Source organism: Neovison vison, chromosome 12 (assembly GCF_020171115.1).
Source record: "Neovison vison isolate M4711 chromosome 12, ASM_NN_V1, whole genome shotgun sequence".
Classification (NCBI taxonomy): domain Eukaryota; kingdom Metazoa; phylum Chordata; class Mammalia; order Carnivora; family Mustelidae; genus Neogale; species Neogale vison.
Genome location: NC_058102.1, coordinates 146,945,264 through 146,962,624, shown reverse-complemented (window position 1 = coordinate 146,962,624; position 17,361 = coordinate 146,945,264). Strand labels below are relative to the sequence as shown.

Sequence of the window (17,361 nt, the reverse complement as noted above, 5' to 3'; positions counted from 1 at the left end):
GACGCTGAGCTGCTCTGCAAACACCCGGTTTACCTGACCCTGCGTCCCCGGGAGGCGGGATCGAAGGGCAGGGCAGGTGTCGACGTGGTCTGGACGCCTCCAGCCTCCCCTTACAGCGCCCAGCTAACCTCCGAAAATAAGTGACAGAGCCGGAGGCCGAGGTGGCAGAGAAACGGACCAGGCAGTGGGGGCGGGTCACTGCCAGCCTCGCAGCTGTCACCCCGACGAGGGAACGGGCAGCGCTGGCCCGGCCGCCGCTCCGCCCCGGGGCCCGCACCGGAGCCTTTCGCTGAGAAGGCTGCGCAGCTGCCCTGCTCCGTGGCCAAGCCCCCCATCCCCCCACGTGCTGGCGGACTCGCAGCCACACGGGGCCACGGGCTCCCTCACTGCCCGCTCCCTTCTGTGCCTGGCCTACGTGCGCCGGAAGCGGTGGCCACAGAGCAATCCCAGAGCGTGGGGAGACACAGTGGTTTTCCTCCCCAAGCACCCGCAGGACGGGAAGGACGCCGTGGTTTCCAGGCATCACGGACGGCGCTGCACGGTGTTTCCCGAATAAGCTGCGGTGAGCCAGGGCGAGAAGCAGACCCACTGTTGAAATCATAGTGGTCGTGACATGACCTTGACATGACCATGATGCGGGCTCTCAGCCCCCTCCCCCTGAGCCCTCTTCCACCCATCGGCCGAGGCCTTGGACCCCACCTCCATCTGGCCCGGCTGGGGCGCCGAGGGGGCCGTGCACGCACCGGCCTGCCTCTGGCCTCACTGAGGTGAGGTGAGCCACACCCGTGGGGCTCTCTCTGGGCCCCCAGCTGGAGGCGCCCCCCGACCGCCCTGTGCCACACACCAGGTGGGCTGCACTCCCACCGCGCTGCCCAGCGGCCGGGGTCCTGAGTGGCCCGGGCAAGACGCCGGGTGTCCTGCTGCTCACCCAGCTCTGGGGACCAGGGCCCTGCTCCTCGCAGGGGGTATCACTGTGTCCAGGGCGAGCTTGGCTAACACAGGGTCTGGACACTCTTTCCACTCACGCGTTCCCTCTCTCCAAACCCCCAAACGTCAATCCTACTGATGAGGCTGGGGAGACCGGGCCCGTGGAGGGCGCCGGGCAGAGCCTGGCATTCCTAGAGGAGGTCGTGCGCCCCAGGGGAGCCTGCAGTCCGGGCAGAGGGCTCCGCCTGCTGCCCACCACCGCCCGTGCTAGCTTCTGAAGAACCTGCGCGTCTCACCTGCGGCAAGAGGTGACTTCTGCTCCTGCTGGGGATGTGGCCGGGCAGCCGGATGTTGAAGAGCGCCTGGAGGGCGGCCTGAGCCGCCTGGCCCTTGGCCAGCTTCTTGCTGCGTCCTGAGCCTTCGAACGTCCTGCCGTCCACGCTCACGGCCATGACGAAGCTCCTGGCGTGCCGCGTCTCCGCCCGCTCCGCGAGGCACACGTAGCGCAGGCCGGAGCGCAGCTCGTTCAGCACGACCACGGGGTTCCTCTCGCCGGGGGCTGCGGGGCCTGGCCGGGGCCTGTCTGGCCGCGCCGGGCCCACCAGGTCCAGGGGGTGGCAGAGCAGCCGCCCCCGCCGGCAGGCGGACGACAGCAGCCCGGCATCGGCGGGGCGGCGGCCCGGGAAGCCCTCGCTGGGGGCGGCCGGCTCGAACTCCTTGAACAGCGTGTCAGGGAAGTCGGCCTGGTCCGAAGTGAAGTCCGTGGACGGGCCGGCGCCGCTGCCCATGGCCAGGTGGGCCTGGCAGGCGTTGGGGAACTGCACGAAGGACCTCAGGGCCAGCTCGGCCGCCCGCATCTTCGCTTTCTTCTTGGTGGGCCCCGTGCCCTCGAACGTGAGCCCGTTCACCTCCACGGCCACGGCGAAGACGGGCGCGTGCACCGGGCCTGTCTGCGACACCGTGCGGAACTGCAGGCCCGGGCGCAGGTCATGCAGCTGCACCAGCGCGTTCTTGGGCGCCACGGACCATGACAGCTTCTTCCAGATGAGCTGCAGCTTGCACAGGGGGCTGCCGTTGCCCTCCTCCAGGGGCCTCTTCCTCTTCACGCCGGGCGCGCCGCCTCTGGCCCTGTCGCCTGCGGGCAGGGGCCGCGCCTCCAGGTTGCTCACGTTCCGGTTTTCCTTCACGTCGGCGCTGCTGGTACCTGCGGGCGAGAAACACAGCCGTGACCCCGGGCCCTGGCAGCTCGCGACGGACGGCAGACGGTACCGCCGTGCGGCACCCCTGCGTCCCGGTGCCCGCGTGGCCGGCCGGTGGGAGCCGCGGGAACAGCACCCAGAAGTGGGGGCCGAGTGGAAGGACCCGGATTCCCGGGCGGGTCTCGCAGGGACGCATTTCTGAGAAGAAGGCTCCTGGGGGCGCGCGTGGGGAGCACGGCCCCTGCGTGCTGCTGCCGTCTGCTGCTCTGGGCCTGGGCTGGGACGTGTCGAGGCTGAGGCCAGCTGCCTGCCCTGGGCCTGGGCGACCCTCAGCGTTGCCCCGACCAGACGGCCCGGCGGCCCTGTCCGCCCTTCCGCTGTGGGCAGCGCTGAGGGTCAGGAGGCCTTCCCTGCCGAGGGCGGTGGTGGGGGGAGTGGCGTCGTCCCCGTACAGCAGAACGCTGCGGGGCACCCAGCTGTGTGCGTCAGCGGGGTGGACCTCAGGAATGTGCTAGATGGTGAAAATGATACACAGGTGAGGGTATCGCTGGTGTGCATCGTACGGGCACAGACGTGACAGATCGTGGGGTCCTCACACGCACTGAGTAAAGGTTCCAGATGTTCCTGCTTTCCCCGAAACACGAGGAGGAAACAAGGCGGGCTCAGAGGGTCACTTCCTTTGTGTCTGCGATGGCCCTTTTCTTCCTTCCTTTGCGAGAAATCATATGAAGTGAGTTGAGGAAAGCCGTCCTCGGCTGAAGTGGGTGCTTAGTTCATGTCACAATCATTTAACCTCCGTGGACTGGCCGTCCTGGACATCTCACGGCCGCTAACGTGGTTCTGTTCTGGAAACGTCAGGCATGGATCGCTTGGGGACCCAGGGACAAGAGTCCCGATGGCTCCGTGGGTGAATGTGCCTCTGGTGCGCTGACCCCTCGGGTCTCCTCTGAAATCCTCCGGGGGCAGCCGCGGTGAGCGGGGCGGGCGCCGGTCACAGAGCCCCCCTCAGACCTCCACGTCCCTGCCCTTCTTCCTAAACCCCCCCCTGTGTGGGGTCACGGCCCCGTGTTCTACAAGGAGCCCAGATCTGGGCTTGCTGGTCAAGCTCGGAGTGTCCCGGGAACGTGCGCGGCTGCTGTAAGTTACATTTTGTGCAGAATCGTCCGTCGTGTTCTTGGCTCCTTCGCAGGGTCTCCCTGTGCTGGGCTCTGGGTGGCGGTGAGGCTGCGGAGTGCGGTCGGCCCCGGTTCCGGCAGACGTGGCAGGCGAGGTGGCCAGGCGGGGTCAGGCGGGGCCAGGCGCGGCCCGTGCAGAAGTGCCCTGGCGTCGGGAGTGAGTTTGCTCTTGTTAGGCCCCGGGGAAACGTGGGGCGATTTTGACACTGGCCTGTAGCTCGTGGGCAGACGTCGCGTGGGCTCCCCTCAGGCCCGCCCCGGGGCCGGTCCGCAGGAAGCGTGCTGGGCTCCGTGACCTCGCCCTCGTGGCGTTGCTGGCGAAGAATATAGCAGAAACGTGCCACGCGCCGGCGCAGAGAGGTGCCCTCTGTGGGGGACGCACCCTCGGGGCTCCTGGCAGGGCCGGGCGGGCCGCGGTCCCTGTTTGCGGAGACGCAGTGTGAGGTTTGCAGAGGGGACTTTGTTCCAAGGTGGGACGCGGAGGGTTTTGTAGGTTAGAGGTGGATGCCCTGCATTTACAGCCTGTTTTAGTAGAAATAATCACCTTCCCAATATCAAGCACTTAATCTCTGCCTCTTTCGTTAATCACTATGCCTCCCGGGCCAGGCAGCCGGGAGCTCCGCCACCGCGGTGTTTCAGGCCAAGGCACGGTAGAGCAGATTAACCACGCAGTTTCTCACACTGAACGTAGAGATGGGAAAAAACCACAGCCCGACCCAAAAGCCCCATCTAGATTGCGTTGAAAATTGCTGGGAGCGCTTTAATTTCTTATTGATTTCCTGCGGGGTGGGGGTCGCCTGGACTGTTAGCGCCCGGGAAGCGGCCTGCATATCAGATGACCTCTGTTGCCTTCCGAGGCGGAAAGGGTTATCTTGGAGGAGCAGCCCTGGCGGACGGACGTTCCCCTCCACCCGCAATGACACTGCTTCTCTCCCCTCCCTTCCCTGACGCACAGCAGCCGCGGCTGCCGTCTTGACCATTGTCCGTGGCACTGGCCACGGTTATCGGATTGTGGCACGGAGGCCCTTTCTATAATACCCAACAGCGAGTAACAACTGAGGCACAAAGTGGGTTTCTGGGCCCCGTCCTGGATGCTCTGGCACAACGTCTGGTTCCTGCAGATGCGCAGACTGGGTTCGGTTCCCCGCCGCGGCCGGGCACTCCGCTGAGCTGGCTGCGGGGTCTGAGCGTGGTTGGCAGAAGCGGCAGGAGGCCGGCAGGGCAGCGGTCACCCTCCAGCTTGGGGTTCCTGTGCACGAGAACCCACGTCCCCTCTGTGTCTCAGGGCCGTGGGACCAGGGGCAGGTCCCTGCACGTGTCCAAACTGCACTTTTTGAGAGCGGCGGATGTGGGTTCGAACAGCATGTGCCTGTGACAGTATCCCGAGCATGCCCCGAAGGAGGCCAAGGGGGACGTTCAGCCCAAACCCTGACGTGCAGGGAACACATCCTGGATGGGAGCAGGACGGAGAGAGGCAGACGCTGCAGTGCTCTTCCTTGCTGTCTCCGCTGGGATCCCGGGACCGCCAGGAAGCAGGGTAACGGCCTCTGTCCTGTCAGAGTGTGTGGGCTCCGGGTGGCTGCGGGCTGTCCCGAGGCCAGGTCTGAGCACATCCCTCTGTCGCGGAGCCCGTGGGCCCCAGACTGCAACACAAAACACCCCGCTTCTCTCCCTTTCGGTCGGCATCAGAGCTCCCGTGAGTCAGTGTCTGTCTGGCTCCCGACACAGTCGGAGGAAAAAGAGCCTTTGTCTTCTGGGAGGCTCGGTCCCTTAGGACGGACGGACAGACGACTGTTGGACACGCACAGTGAGTCCCGGTCCCCAGAGGAGAGATGGCGCGGGGGAGGGGAGGCTGCCTGGTGGAGGGACCCGCCTGCACCGCAGCTCCGGCCTGCAGACCCACGGGCCTGCTCTGGGACACCACACGCCGCTTTGCCAGGGCCACCGGGAACACCCGATGCCCATTTGTGGGCGTTTCGCCACTGCGATCCCACACGAATTTCTTATGGGACCCCAGCTCTGACTTCACAAATGCACATTTCCTTCTTCCCCAGGGAAGGGGGTCCATCGCAGTCCCCTCCCCGACCAGGCAGTGGTTCTCACTTCGCTCTCCGCTAGCTAATAGGCTTCCCTACTCTGTTGTCAGGTGAGCCAGCAGTGGGGCGTGAGGCCATGCTGTGCCGTACCTGACCCACACACGCTCCCCGGGTCCGGGCCCCGCGGCATCCAAGTATACGGGGCTCCTTTCCCAGCCGAGTCTCCTGCTCCTGGGCCCCGTGGGCCACCCAGACCTCACGGGCGGCATGAGTACCAGCAGCTCTGTCTGGAGACCGCAGGAAAGCGTGATGGCCCCTGTCGTGCGGGGCTTCTGTGCGGCTCAGGGGACACAACCCATGCAACTTCCCACGTGATCCGTAAACGGGGTCCGTGAATGCCACAGGCTTCCAGGCTTTGTGCTTCCTGCTGACTGATCGTGGCCGCCGTGGAAATGACGGCTGCCCCTGCTTCGAAGGATTTGACAGAAGGGAGGCAGCCCACCCGCCCGGACTCTCTGTGGGTTCTGGGGTGCAGACCTTGGCACTAGAATATTTATTACATGATAAAAATGATTCATTTCTGAAAACGTACTTGTTGTACACTAGCAACGGTCAAACGGACAGGTCATACTAGGTTGTAAGAATTAGAAAGTCCTTTAATCCTACCCTGGAATTCATTCTTCCAAATAATTGCTCTACGTGCCCGTCGTACCTCAGAGACGTGCGGTGGGTCGGGCTCAGAGCGGCTCCGCAGGCAGCACACTTCCCCGCAGGGGCTGGACCGGGGACTCACTTGTTCGGCGAGCCTGACCCCACTCCCCGTGTGCGTGCACTTGGCGTGCAGACGTCAGCCTGTGGGCACATGCTAGCGGGCAGAGAGGGGGGCTGGACGGGGTGATGGGTCTGGGGGCTCCCACCACCCCACGGAGCCCGCACGGAAGGCTCATGTCGTGCTGGAAGATTTCTGACTTGGATCCCACAAGTCTTCCCTCAGCAAAGTCCTGCTCCGAGGAAAGCGTGAGCAGGGGTCCTGCATGCCCCGCCGGCCCAGGGCGAGTTCCCTCGCCCTCCCCGCGCCGAACATGAGACCCGCTGACGGCGGCTTTGTGATTCCGAGAGTCACTCGTGTCCTTCCGTTGTGGAAAGTAGAAAAAAAGCAGGTGAATGACTTCGCACTCCATGAGACAGACCCCACGCGCCAGCGGCAGAACGGTCGCCGGCGATTCAGAGGCCGCCCGGGGCCCAGGAGACGCAGGCGAGCGACTCGCAGGAGGACGGGAAGCGGCCGTTTCCCGTCGGCGCTCACGTCGGGCCGTCTCCTGGGCGGTGAGTGCGTTGTCCCTCTTGGCAAAAGGAGAGGTCCCACGTGTGCAGGAATTGCATCTTAGTGAGAGAGTGCAGAATTTCACACTGGTGTGGCTGCGGCGAAAGTTTCATTTTCCAGGTGAAATATCCCCTCTCAGAGCTAAGTCTGACCAGGAGGCTGCCCTTGTGTGCGGGCACCGTCCTTCAAACGTGCACAGGCCACGTGGACGGGGAGTCCGGGCCTGCGGTCTCTCGGCGTCCAGCTCCAGCAGGCAGCTGTGCCCCCGTATCGTGCACCTGCGTCACCCTGTCTGCTGTCCGCCTTTCTGGGGCCAGCGTCTGTCTGTCTGCTCCGACTAGGCAGCCCGACTTCTCCGACTAGGCACAGCACTGGGCGCTGTTCCGTGCATGTGGCCGACGGTGACGCCGTCGTGGCTGCAGGTGGTCGGACCCCAGGAACTGGCCGTCTGGTCGGCCCCATTTGCATCAGTTGGGGGCGCGCAGGAGTGAGGCCAGTGGCCAAAGGGAGGCCCTGGTGCTTCATGGGTGAGAAGCTGCGTGGGAAGGGGTCACTGTGGCACATCCGTGCCCCGGGAGCACTGAGAGGCCACGTGGGCCGCCTTGCAGAAGCGCAGGTCTGACGCCCTGTGTCAGACGAAGGTGCTTCCTTTTGAGGACGTGTCCCACACGGTCCTGGACGTGGTGGTTCCCCACGTCTGGGTGTGGATGAAGCAGGTTTGGTGGGTGGGTCTTCCTCCCTCCAGACCGCCGTGCAGGGAGTGACCTGTCCTTGCAGATAGGCTGAGTGTCTCCGGACACTGACCCCTGGCCGCAGCTCTGCCCTTGGCAGTGGGAGCTCAGGCTCCGGGGACGAGAGGTGCCGAGTGCCGGTGGCTGTGGGAAAGCCCGACGGCGCCCAGAGTGAGACACACAGGAGCCGGCTGAGCGCCTCTGCCTAACCAGGCGCAGGCACACCTGCGTCACACGGCTGCAGGGACGAAGGACACTTCCCGTCACGCTCACCTGTACCGCACAGGTGTGTGTGTGCACACGTACACCGCACACCACACATCCCCCACGCCCTGCTCGCCCCGCTCACTCCTCTCCCTCGTCCCGAGGGCGCTGCCGAGACTGTGTCCACGGTATTGGAGGGCACCGTCAGGCCATTGATTGGAGGTTTGCTCTGAACGGTGTTTGGGAATAAGGTTTTCTAAGTAAGGATTTTCCAAGCGTTGCAAAGGCTTTCTAATGTGTAAGAAACAATTAAAAGTCAATCTTCTCCATAGGTTCCCACCGATTAGGGGAAATAGCCAGTTTGTGCGTTTACTGCGTTCACACACGGTCCCACGCGTTCTGATCCCAACTCTGTGATTCGGGTTGTGCCCGCGAGGCGCTGGGACCCGTGGCGCGGGCTCGTGGGGAGCAGTGACAGCTCCAGAGCCCGTGGGGGAGGTCTCGCCCCATGCGGGGCTCCAGCTGCGTCAGCAGGTCCCACCCCCGACCGAAGGAGGCAGATTCCCCGTCTCAGCGCGTTCTCTCCTCGTGTTTAGCCGAATTGCTACGTGCACACGTCCCGCTCAGCTTGGGGCACGTGTGGGCACGTGCTTGTGGCTGGCGGACGTGGTCCCCATTTGTGAGGTACTTGTACACACACAGACCGAGTCCTGGAGATTTTCCCGCTGAGACCCTGAGACAACGGACAAGTGTCTGCGAACTTGGCTGAGGAGGGGCCCCGGAAGGGTGGCCCAGGGAGCCGCGTCCTGATTTCCGCGGGACTCTGTGCCCGTCCAGCAACCCTGCTGTGCGACTTTGAATCGGGCGGGGGCGCGGGACATGCCCTCAGCCTCGGTCCTGTTGCCGGCCGTGTGTCTCACCAGCCGACGGCCGTGCGTCCTGGTCAAGGTCCTGGGGAGTTCGAGCCTTGATCAGTCTGCGCCGTCACACTTGGTGGAAGGACGGCCCATAGGTGAGGTCATAATGAAATGCAGGAGGGATCTGTGTGGTCTGGGGTTTGGGAGTGTGCCGGTCACGTCCAGGAGCCCCACCCCCCCACAGCAGCCCTGCCCCCCCACCCCCGGGGTCCCTCCGGGGTCTCGGCAGGGGACCGCTTGGAGTCCCTCCGCCCCGCACTGCCCTGCTGCCTCCCGGGTTCCTTCACGAGCCAGAAATGCCTCAACAGGTCGGCACCCGTCCAGCCTTTCCCTTGTTAAGAAATTGTACAAACTGTGCTCATTTCCCTCCCTCCCTCCCTCCTTTCTTTCCTTTTGAAGGGGAAAAACAATGGAAAGCGAGGAGGGGGTGCAGGAGAATGGATTTTTCCCCTACAATCCCTGGGGTTCTCAATTATATAGTCACTGCAAATGTCCTGATCCGCAGGTAGGGACGGGATTCCAGGTGGGATAGGATTCTAGGTGAGGATGGGGTTTCATGGCAGGGAGGGGTTCCGGGTGGAGACAGGATTCGGGTGGGGACAGGATCCCTGGTGGGGATGCGATTCACGTTGGGGAAGGGGTTCAGGGAGGGGGTGGGGGAGCGGGAGCAGAGCCTCCTGCTCCGGGAAGCCCAGACAGTATCCCCCCCATCACTCCGAGGTCTCTGTGTTTGGGGACATTAGAGGACACCCCTCTGCTCATGGGGAGCTGCTTACTTAGACGGTCTTCGTCTTCCATGTTCATGGCCCCGGGACTTAAGTGCTTGAAGGGAGCGATGAGGGCTGACAACATGCTTCCTTTGTCTGGAAAGAAAAGAAGAACAGGAAATGCACTTTTGACATCGAGTTTCAGAAAAACTCCATGCTTTCCTACGTTCTTATCACAAGGGTTCGGGAAGGGAGGCCGAACGCTCGCTTTGGCTCCAGCCACTTCCTTCTGGCTCAGTTCATTGAATTTCTGACGGCATTTCTATCCAACTCTCTCCGTTCCGTTTTCAACTTCATGATTTCCATCTTTCTCCTTGTCTCATTTTTGGCATCGCCCCTCTTGTTCTGTGTCCCTCAAAACTCAGCGATCGTCTCGGGGGCAACAACCCTGCACGAGCTCCTGGGCTGCCGGGTGGGGTGCGGCCTCGGACCCCGGGGAGGGGCAGCGCAGAGGGGAGGTGAGCGAGAGAAGCAAGGAGAAGCCGTAGTCAACGAGACGCCGAGACCGTTTTCTCCCGTGAGCGGAGACGCTGCTTTGTGGGCTTGAAGTGCAGCCCCGGGGGTTGTGAAGGCCCCGCAGTGCGCTCGGAGTGCGTCTGGGCAGCGGGAGGGGCGGGGCCCCTCTGTTCCTCCTGCAGGGCCGGGGGCGGGAGAGCGCGCCCTCTGCCTGCACCCGGGTGGGGGCGGGGAGGCAGCAGCTGTCCCGAGTCCGCCCTGGGCTGGGCAGCTGGACCCAGGGCAGCACCGCTCGTGACCTACAGCCCCACAGTCTCCCTCTTAAACGGAGAGGTCGGGGGATTGTGGGATGGGAATGCACTTGGGAGACATTAAAAAAGGGGCCGAAGGAGAAGCTCCTTTCTGTGGAGATTCCGCCGACTAAATCCAGCCTCGGCAGCGAAGAGCACTTGTCCACGCGGGAGCCTACCCCAGGGCAGAGGAGAGCGCGTCCAGGGACGGCACACGCAGTCCTCCCCGTTCTCAGACACCCGCCTGCTCCCCTGCGTCCTGGGGCCAAGACGGGGGCCTTCCCAGGGTCCTGGTGGTTCTTGTGTCTGGCCTGGCCCCGGGGGCTGAGCTACTTTGCCAAGGGGACACTTCTGCCGCCAGGAATCTGCTGGCGCCGGAGGGCCGGGTCTTTGGTGTCTCCCGAGCCATCGTCTGCCTCTGTCCTGGGGACAGGGCACTGCTGCCTCACGGGGCTCCCTTAGTGCACACAGCTAAGTGTGACTTTGCGTGAAAACCTCAGCCAGGGCTTCTATCTGCAGTCAGCCTTCGGGCGTGTGGCCGAAGGGAATGTGCTCTTTTTCTTGCAATTCTGAGCCTGTTTTCTCTATACCCAAGCTTTCCAGAGGCCCGGGGAGTTCACACTGAAATCCATTCAGGAGCCTGTTAACAGCTGGCGTTTCCAGTAGGGACGGCAACGCTGTAATGTTCACTCAGAGAGAACAATAAATAACTCAACATAAAATGCTCTTTCTCCCTCCGACGGACGGGAAGCGGCAGCCAGGGAGGGGTGGGCTCTCCCGGGCCCTCTCAGCCCAAGCTAATTTACTACACGGGAATGAAATCTCTTGCTTGAGTTATAATTTCATTAAGGGCACCCAATAATGTTACACAAAGAGTGTGAAGCTCAAGTGATTTAGTCTGGGGCATCTCGAAATGAAATTACATTTTTCTAATAAAGCAGGGCGACCAGCCAAACACCCACAAAAGTACACGAAACCGTTTCAGAGCTCGCCTTAGCAAAATTACAAACTAGTCGAAACTGTTTCAGATCCTCAAAGTCCTTGGGTTCTAGGCTTCCCAGACCGGGCAGAAGCGGCCGACCCGGGTTAGATCAACCCTGGGCACTTACTCAGTTTCTGTAAATCCCAAGCACTATGCGGCAGGCCGGGCTTCAAGCCTAAAAGAGCATCCGGTATGTCTGAAGTGCAGATCGAGGCAAAGGCCTTGGATAGACATTTCTCCAAGGAGGGCATCAGACGGCCAGCGGACCTGACCCACTCATCCGCCGGGCCACCAGCTCACGGCTGCCGTGGGCCACCCGCTCACAGCTCTGCACGGACGGGGCACGTGATGAACCAGCACGTCCGCTTCTGGGTCTACACCCAAAGGAATGGAAAGCATGGTCTCACAGAGCTATCCGCGCCCTCGAGCGCCCCCGACACGAGGATGGATGACACGGTGTAGTCTGTGTGCGCAACGGACTATTACCCCATGGGACCGAGCTCGAGGCCAGGACGCAGACGGGGGTGAGGCGGCCCCCACAGGACAACAGACACGGCGGGGCCCACGCATCTGAGGTCCCCAGAGGAGTCAGACCCAGAGACACAGAAGAGGCAAAGGTGGGAGCCAGTGGCCGGGGGACGAGGGGACCCGGCGTGTGATGGGGACGGAGTTTCAGTTTGAGAAAAGAAGAAAGTTCCGGAGGTGGATGGTGGGGACGGCCGCACCACACGTCACCCAACAACATGCTTCCACATGGTCAGTCTGGCAGGTTTCACCTTCTCTGTGTTTCCCCCCGTCTTAGTAAGTCACGTTGACCAGGACTTTCAGAATTCTATCTGAACCTCTTTTATGCCCCAGCAACCCCTCCAGCTCAAACACACCAGCCTGCTCAAGGCAGGACGCCTGGAGAGCGGCGAGCCTGTTTGCTGGGCCTGCCGGCTCTTCCGGAGGCTCGCCTGCCGTCACCGCCTCTGTGCCAAGAGGGGGCAGGTGGCAGCCCAGGCCCGTCATTAGGGAGGACAGCAGGAATTGCATTTTTGTTTAGAAGAATTACTACGAGAACGATTGGATGCCGGCGTTTTAGCTGGCGGCTGTGTTCTTGCACATGGTGTCCGCGTGGGCTGTGCTGGGCTCACCCCAGTCCTGAGACCGGCACGGGCGGGTTCCAGATGGAAAACAGCCTGTGCGCATCTACTGTGCTCCCTTCTGGTCATCTGGGGTCCACTGAGAGAAGCTGGCTCCCGCCTGCCCTGCACCCCGTTGTAAAGTCTGAAAGGTGGAGAAGGTGTCTCTGTAGGGGGAGTATCCGGCAGGGGTGCTGGGCATGCCCCACACCAGCTGGAAACGGCCCCGGACAGTAGTGGTCCTGGACTGTCCTCCAGCCAAGTGCCACTTCCAGCAAAGGCCTGGTGGTCACGGGCCAGCCAAGAATTTCCGATGCGTCTCCTAAGTGACCTAGGACATTTGCATTGGAGCCTCATTGCTGTTTGCAAAATAAATGGCTGGGACCTTGTGGGCAGCGCTCTTCCCTGGAACCCTGTGAGACCACGTTTGTCAAGGATATTGATAACCAAGAACAAATACGATTTGCACGTGGCCTGAAGACCGATAACCAGGCCAGAGCGAAACCGCGTTCAGGAAGGCCGCCATACTGAGACGCTCGCCAGCTTCCAACAGAGATCTCCAAGTAGTGCGATGGCTGAAGAAAGCCTCACAGACAAATAGTGTCGAAAGGACTCAACACCAGCTTGGGAAAAGGAACTCTGAGCTCCCTCAGACCATATCTGAAAATTGTCACAAAAGGGGTCATAAACCCAAACATAAAAGCCGTAACGATAAAACTTGTGGAAGAAAATGCTGAGACTTTCAGGGTGCTTGTGGAGGCAGGTTTCTTAGGATGCAGAAAGCACTAATCATAAAAATATTAGTTTTCATCAAAATTAAAGATTAAGTATTTCAGATTGCTGAAATTCACTGTTAAGAAAACGAAAAATGAGCCCCAGATTGGGATAATAGATTTACGATCAAGATGACTGATTGGTATCCAGAATATAAGAACTCTTCCAACTTAATAATAAAGGGTAGAAAGATCCAAATTTTAAAAAAATGGGCAAAGCACTTGAACAGAAACTCGACAAGGGAGGCCATGCAGAAGCCAATGAGAAGCGCACCCGAAGGGCTCCACGGCATCGCCCGTTGGGGAAGCGCAAGTTACGAGCACAGACCTGTGTCAGGACGCACCGTCCGGCACAGCCCGACGCCGGGAGAGGCAGGGAAACCAGGGCTCTCCTCCACCAGCAGCTCTGGGAGAACTTGGGCTGTATACACCAATCCCACTTCTAGATATATATGGAAAAGGAAAAGGAAATAAGTATGCCAAAAAAGAAAAAGATTTGTACAAGACTGTTTAGGGAGATTTTATCCATTACAGCTCAGAATTAGGAACGTCCTGCTTACCCGTGAACAGAAGAATGGGTACATGAATTGGGCCACGTTTATAGGACGGGCAACTATCAACAGTGGAGACAACGGACGTCGTCAAATGTGTACGATAGGGACGAACCTTGGAAACAATACACTGAGCAAGAGCGGTCTCGGCACAACAAGAAGGTGCTGATGCACTCCATGTATGTGACGCTCCCCATCGGGCAGACGGCTCCCTGGGGAGAGGAGTCAGGGGGTCCTCAGGGTCAGGTGCTGGCTGCTGGGCAGGCCTGGGGGGTTATTTCCAGAATGATGTGCTACGTGTGGGTCCCCGTTCGTCAGGAGCGCAGGCTGCGAGTCTCCCTATGTACCCCTGACCAGGGTGATGAAAATATTAGGGTTTGAACATATTAACGGATAAAAAGCAGCACGGATGACGGGTGAGAAACTGAAAAGGGGCAGCAGGTGCTGTTTCCCACGGAGGGGGGCGTGCAGCTGGGCCGCTGCCAAGGACGGGGTCTACCAGGAAGCCGCAAGGGTAAGTGGGCGTGGGCCGGCTGGCTTTGGGTGTGTGTTTGCTTTACAGATGGGAAGGCTCCGTGGCAACAGCAACAGTCCCACCTCAAAGGGAGCCCTTTGGAGACCGCCCTGGACTCCCGTCAGGACATGCGCATATCGGCAAAGCAGGGACAGCCGGCTGGGGGAGGGGAGGCGAAGGCCGCGGCAGGTGCCCACGGGGCTGGGCCCGCCGCCGGCCCGCGAAGGCTCCGTTCACCCACGCCGCTGCCATGAGGGCTGTGAGGGGGCCTCTGTTTCGGAGCTTCCTGAAGATGACACTTCGCTTTTTTACCAAGTAAGATGAAAATTTTATTATTTTTTAAAATTTATTTGACAGAGTGATAGAGAACACCAGTAGGGAGCAGAGGCTGAGGGAGAAGCGGCTCCCGCGGAGCAGAGAGCCCGATGCGGGGCTCGATCCCAGGACCCTGAGACCGTGACCTGAGCCGAAGGCAGTGGCTTAACCCACTGAGCACCGCCCCCCCCCCGGGGGATCCAAGATGAACATTTTCAGAAGCTCCGGTGCACGCGCCCCGTCCGCTCCCTGGAACGTCTGTTCATGCGACATTACAGTTTCGCGGGAACGTGCAGTAAACCGCGTGCTTGCCAACAGCTCGCGGGATTCGACCCGCGCCGGTGCCTCCTTACAGACACTCACAGTGTCACGGCACAGGCTGTTTCTAACAGGTACGTGAGTGTGGCTCTGCCGTCACCTCAACAGTCTGAAGTTTTGTACGACTGTGTCTGCCTCTGAGCCACGCACACGCCAGCGCCTCAGGTCCCCTTCTCGGAGCTGCGTTTTGCCGAAACGCGCGGTGACAGATGGCCTCCCCCGAGCTGACCCCCTTCCCTTCCCGCCGGGTGTTCTGACCGGACGCAGGCCCGTCTTCCGTGGACGGGGCTTCTAGCTAAACACAAGCGCAGCTCAGCCCGGGCAGCTGGGCCAGCCGGGAAGGAGACAATTGACTGGCTGGGCCACGGCTTCCCCGGAAGTTTGTGCTGTTGCCCCGACTCCCAGGGCCTCAGAAGGGGACTCTATTTGGAGACGGGGTCCTTACAGACATGGCTAAGGTAAGATGAGGTCACCAGTGGGCCCTCGTCTAGTCCGACTGGTGACTTAGGAAGAGGAGAGCAGGACGCAGACACGCGCAGAGGGACGACCATGAGAGGACCCGGGGAAGAGATGACATCCGCGTGCCCAGGACAGAGGCCTCGGGAGACGCCAGACCTGCCCACACCTGCACCTCGGGATTCCTGCCCCCAGGACGCGGGACAGTCAAAGTCCGCTGTGGGAGCCCCCAGGCCGGGGTGCTGGGGCCCAGCCTGCGCTGACAGCCACACTCACTCAACAGTCCTTTACTGAGTCAAGTAGTTGCACACCTCCTCCGTGCTTCAAACGCTGGTGCCGGGAAAGGCTACTGCAGGGAGACTGATCCTGGCCAGGGGATCTAGAAGTCCGGCGAGGCATCCTTCGGGAGGTGACTCAGTCGCTGAGACCCAGTAGGTAACAGGAGCGTGTCCCGTGAGTTGAACCAGGAGATCTGCTCCAGAGCCAGGAAACCCTTGCTGCAAGGATGAGTGTGGGATTTTCCAAGTTAGGGCAGGGAGAGCCAACAGGAACAGAAGTAGCGGCTCGTGCAAAGGCCCTGGGTAAATGCACCAGCATTGGTACCCGTGCCTGTGAGGACATGACGTGTGGCCGTCAAGGACTTGTACGGCACAAACCAGAGGTCTCTTAGGGACGCCGTCCCTTTCTCAGAGTGGTAGCCCCAAGGCATGCTGTCCCGCTCCTAGACGGCTTCCCTCAGTCACAGCACTGAGACGTCCCCACGCCAGCTTGTCCACACCCCAGTCTAGGTCTTTAATCAGGCCACCATCACGGCACTACGAACAGTCTGGCAGACCAGACAGACACTTCGGGCTTGACGCGGTGCCGCATGCTGGAAGCCTGGCTTATTTTTGGAAGCCGTGGAGAAACAGACAAGCCCGCACCAGATTGCGCCGTGTGATTCGCGGGCAAAGACACAGATGGTCTGACAAGTGATTGACGGACCAAGGTGACTCTTTGCCACAAAGTGTATTTACGATTTAAATATCTGCATGGAAAGGTGTGTGTTCACACTCCACTTAGAGACTCTCACAGCCTTCCGGATTATCTGGCTTTGCAGTCTAGACCCTGTCTTCATCTGATGGTCCGTCTGGGGGTGGAGGCGTGCAGAAGCGCGGACGACATTCCTACAGTAGCGGTCAGCCGTCCCTCCGCTGCGGGACAGCCAGCGGTGTCGGACCTAACGGCCGTCCAGCCTGGACATGGTCTTTGCCACCATCCCTGCTTGGGACAGAAAGTCCACCCGAGGAACGGGTTTACGGTGAGGCAGGGGTGCAGCTGCGACTCTCAGGCCCCGAGGGCACGCGAGGAAGGCTGCGCTCCTTCCAGAAGAGTCTCCCTCCGTTGGAGCCAGCGAGGTCGGAGTTCGTCAGAAGCCCCTTCAGCAGGCGGCGTGCAGAGCGTGTCTGCTCCCTGTCCGAGCAGGTGCATGGGAAGGTCTACAAAGGCGGTTGGACTGTGGCTCTGGTCAGGAGTTCTAGGAGCGAAATGTCCAGAGGCTGGAAATTCCCACAAAATAAAAATGTGACCCCACAGACCTGCACAGGCGCTCCGAGGACTGCGGGCAGAGAAGCAGAGACACGAGGAGAGTGTGACCCTCCGGGATTAAGCCCTAGCCCTACACCGGCCGGCATTTCTTGTCCCTCTCGACCTGATTCTGCTCTACGTGTTCTTCAAACTTGTTGGTTCCTTATGGGTGCTTGGTCGTCCTTTCTTGGCGTCCTCTGGCCTCCCTGCCCTCTTTTCGTTGGAGACGTGCTAAACCAACGTCCTTTCGTTTTACAGTGTCACCTGATTTAACATTTGATGGTAAGATCGCCGGATTCGTGTTCTCTGGCCACAGGCATTCCCCTCCTTCCCAGCTCCCACCTTCCCGTGCTAGCGCCTGCCACCCTGGGCCACTGCGTCTGTGAGGGACTGGAAGCTTCCGGGGCTGCCATCACGGACTCAAGGTCACCCGATTTTCCGAGTCGTGCATCTGTCAGGTGGAAACTGCTGCTCTGCAGAAATGCCGTGAATCGTGTGTCCGCGCCGGTGGACTGTACGTGTCCCGTTGACCAGTCCCCGGGAGCCCTGACGTCCGGCCACACGTGATTCCGAAGCGTCCGTGAGGGAGTTTCTCATCGAGACCAGCATTCAGATCGGAGAACCGAGTGGAGCAGGGTCCTCGCTGGGAGGGTGGGCCTCACCGAATCAGTCGAGGACCGCACAGCCGCAGGGGTGGGGGAGGGCGGGCTGTCTCTGCCAGCTGCGGGGCTGGGTC

At 61.0% G+C, this 17,361-nt stretch overlaps 1 protein-coding gene across 1 annotated transcript in view; it reads right to left on the bottom strand.

The window, feature by feature from the left end:
• ADARB2 (adenosine deaminase RNA specific B2 (inactive)) overlaps positions 1-9,317 on the bottom strand; it is a 112,703-nt gene extending 103,386 nt beyond the window's left edge. The window contains exons 1-3 of the mRNA XM_044228311.1: positions 9,290-9,317; positions 1,270-2,131; positions 908-923 (exon numbers count right to left, since the gene is read on the bottom strand). Coding sequence (XP_044084246.1) covers positions 908-923; positions 1,270-2,131; positions 9,290-9,317 — 906 coding nt within the window. The remainder of the gene's footprint in view (positions 1-907; positions 924-1,269; positions 2,132-9,289) is intronic.
• Between the last annotated feature and the right edge of the window lie 8,044 nt (positions 9,318-17,361).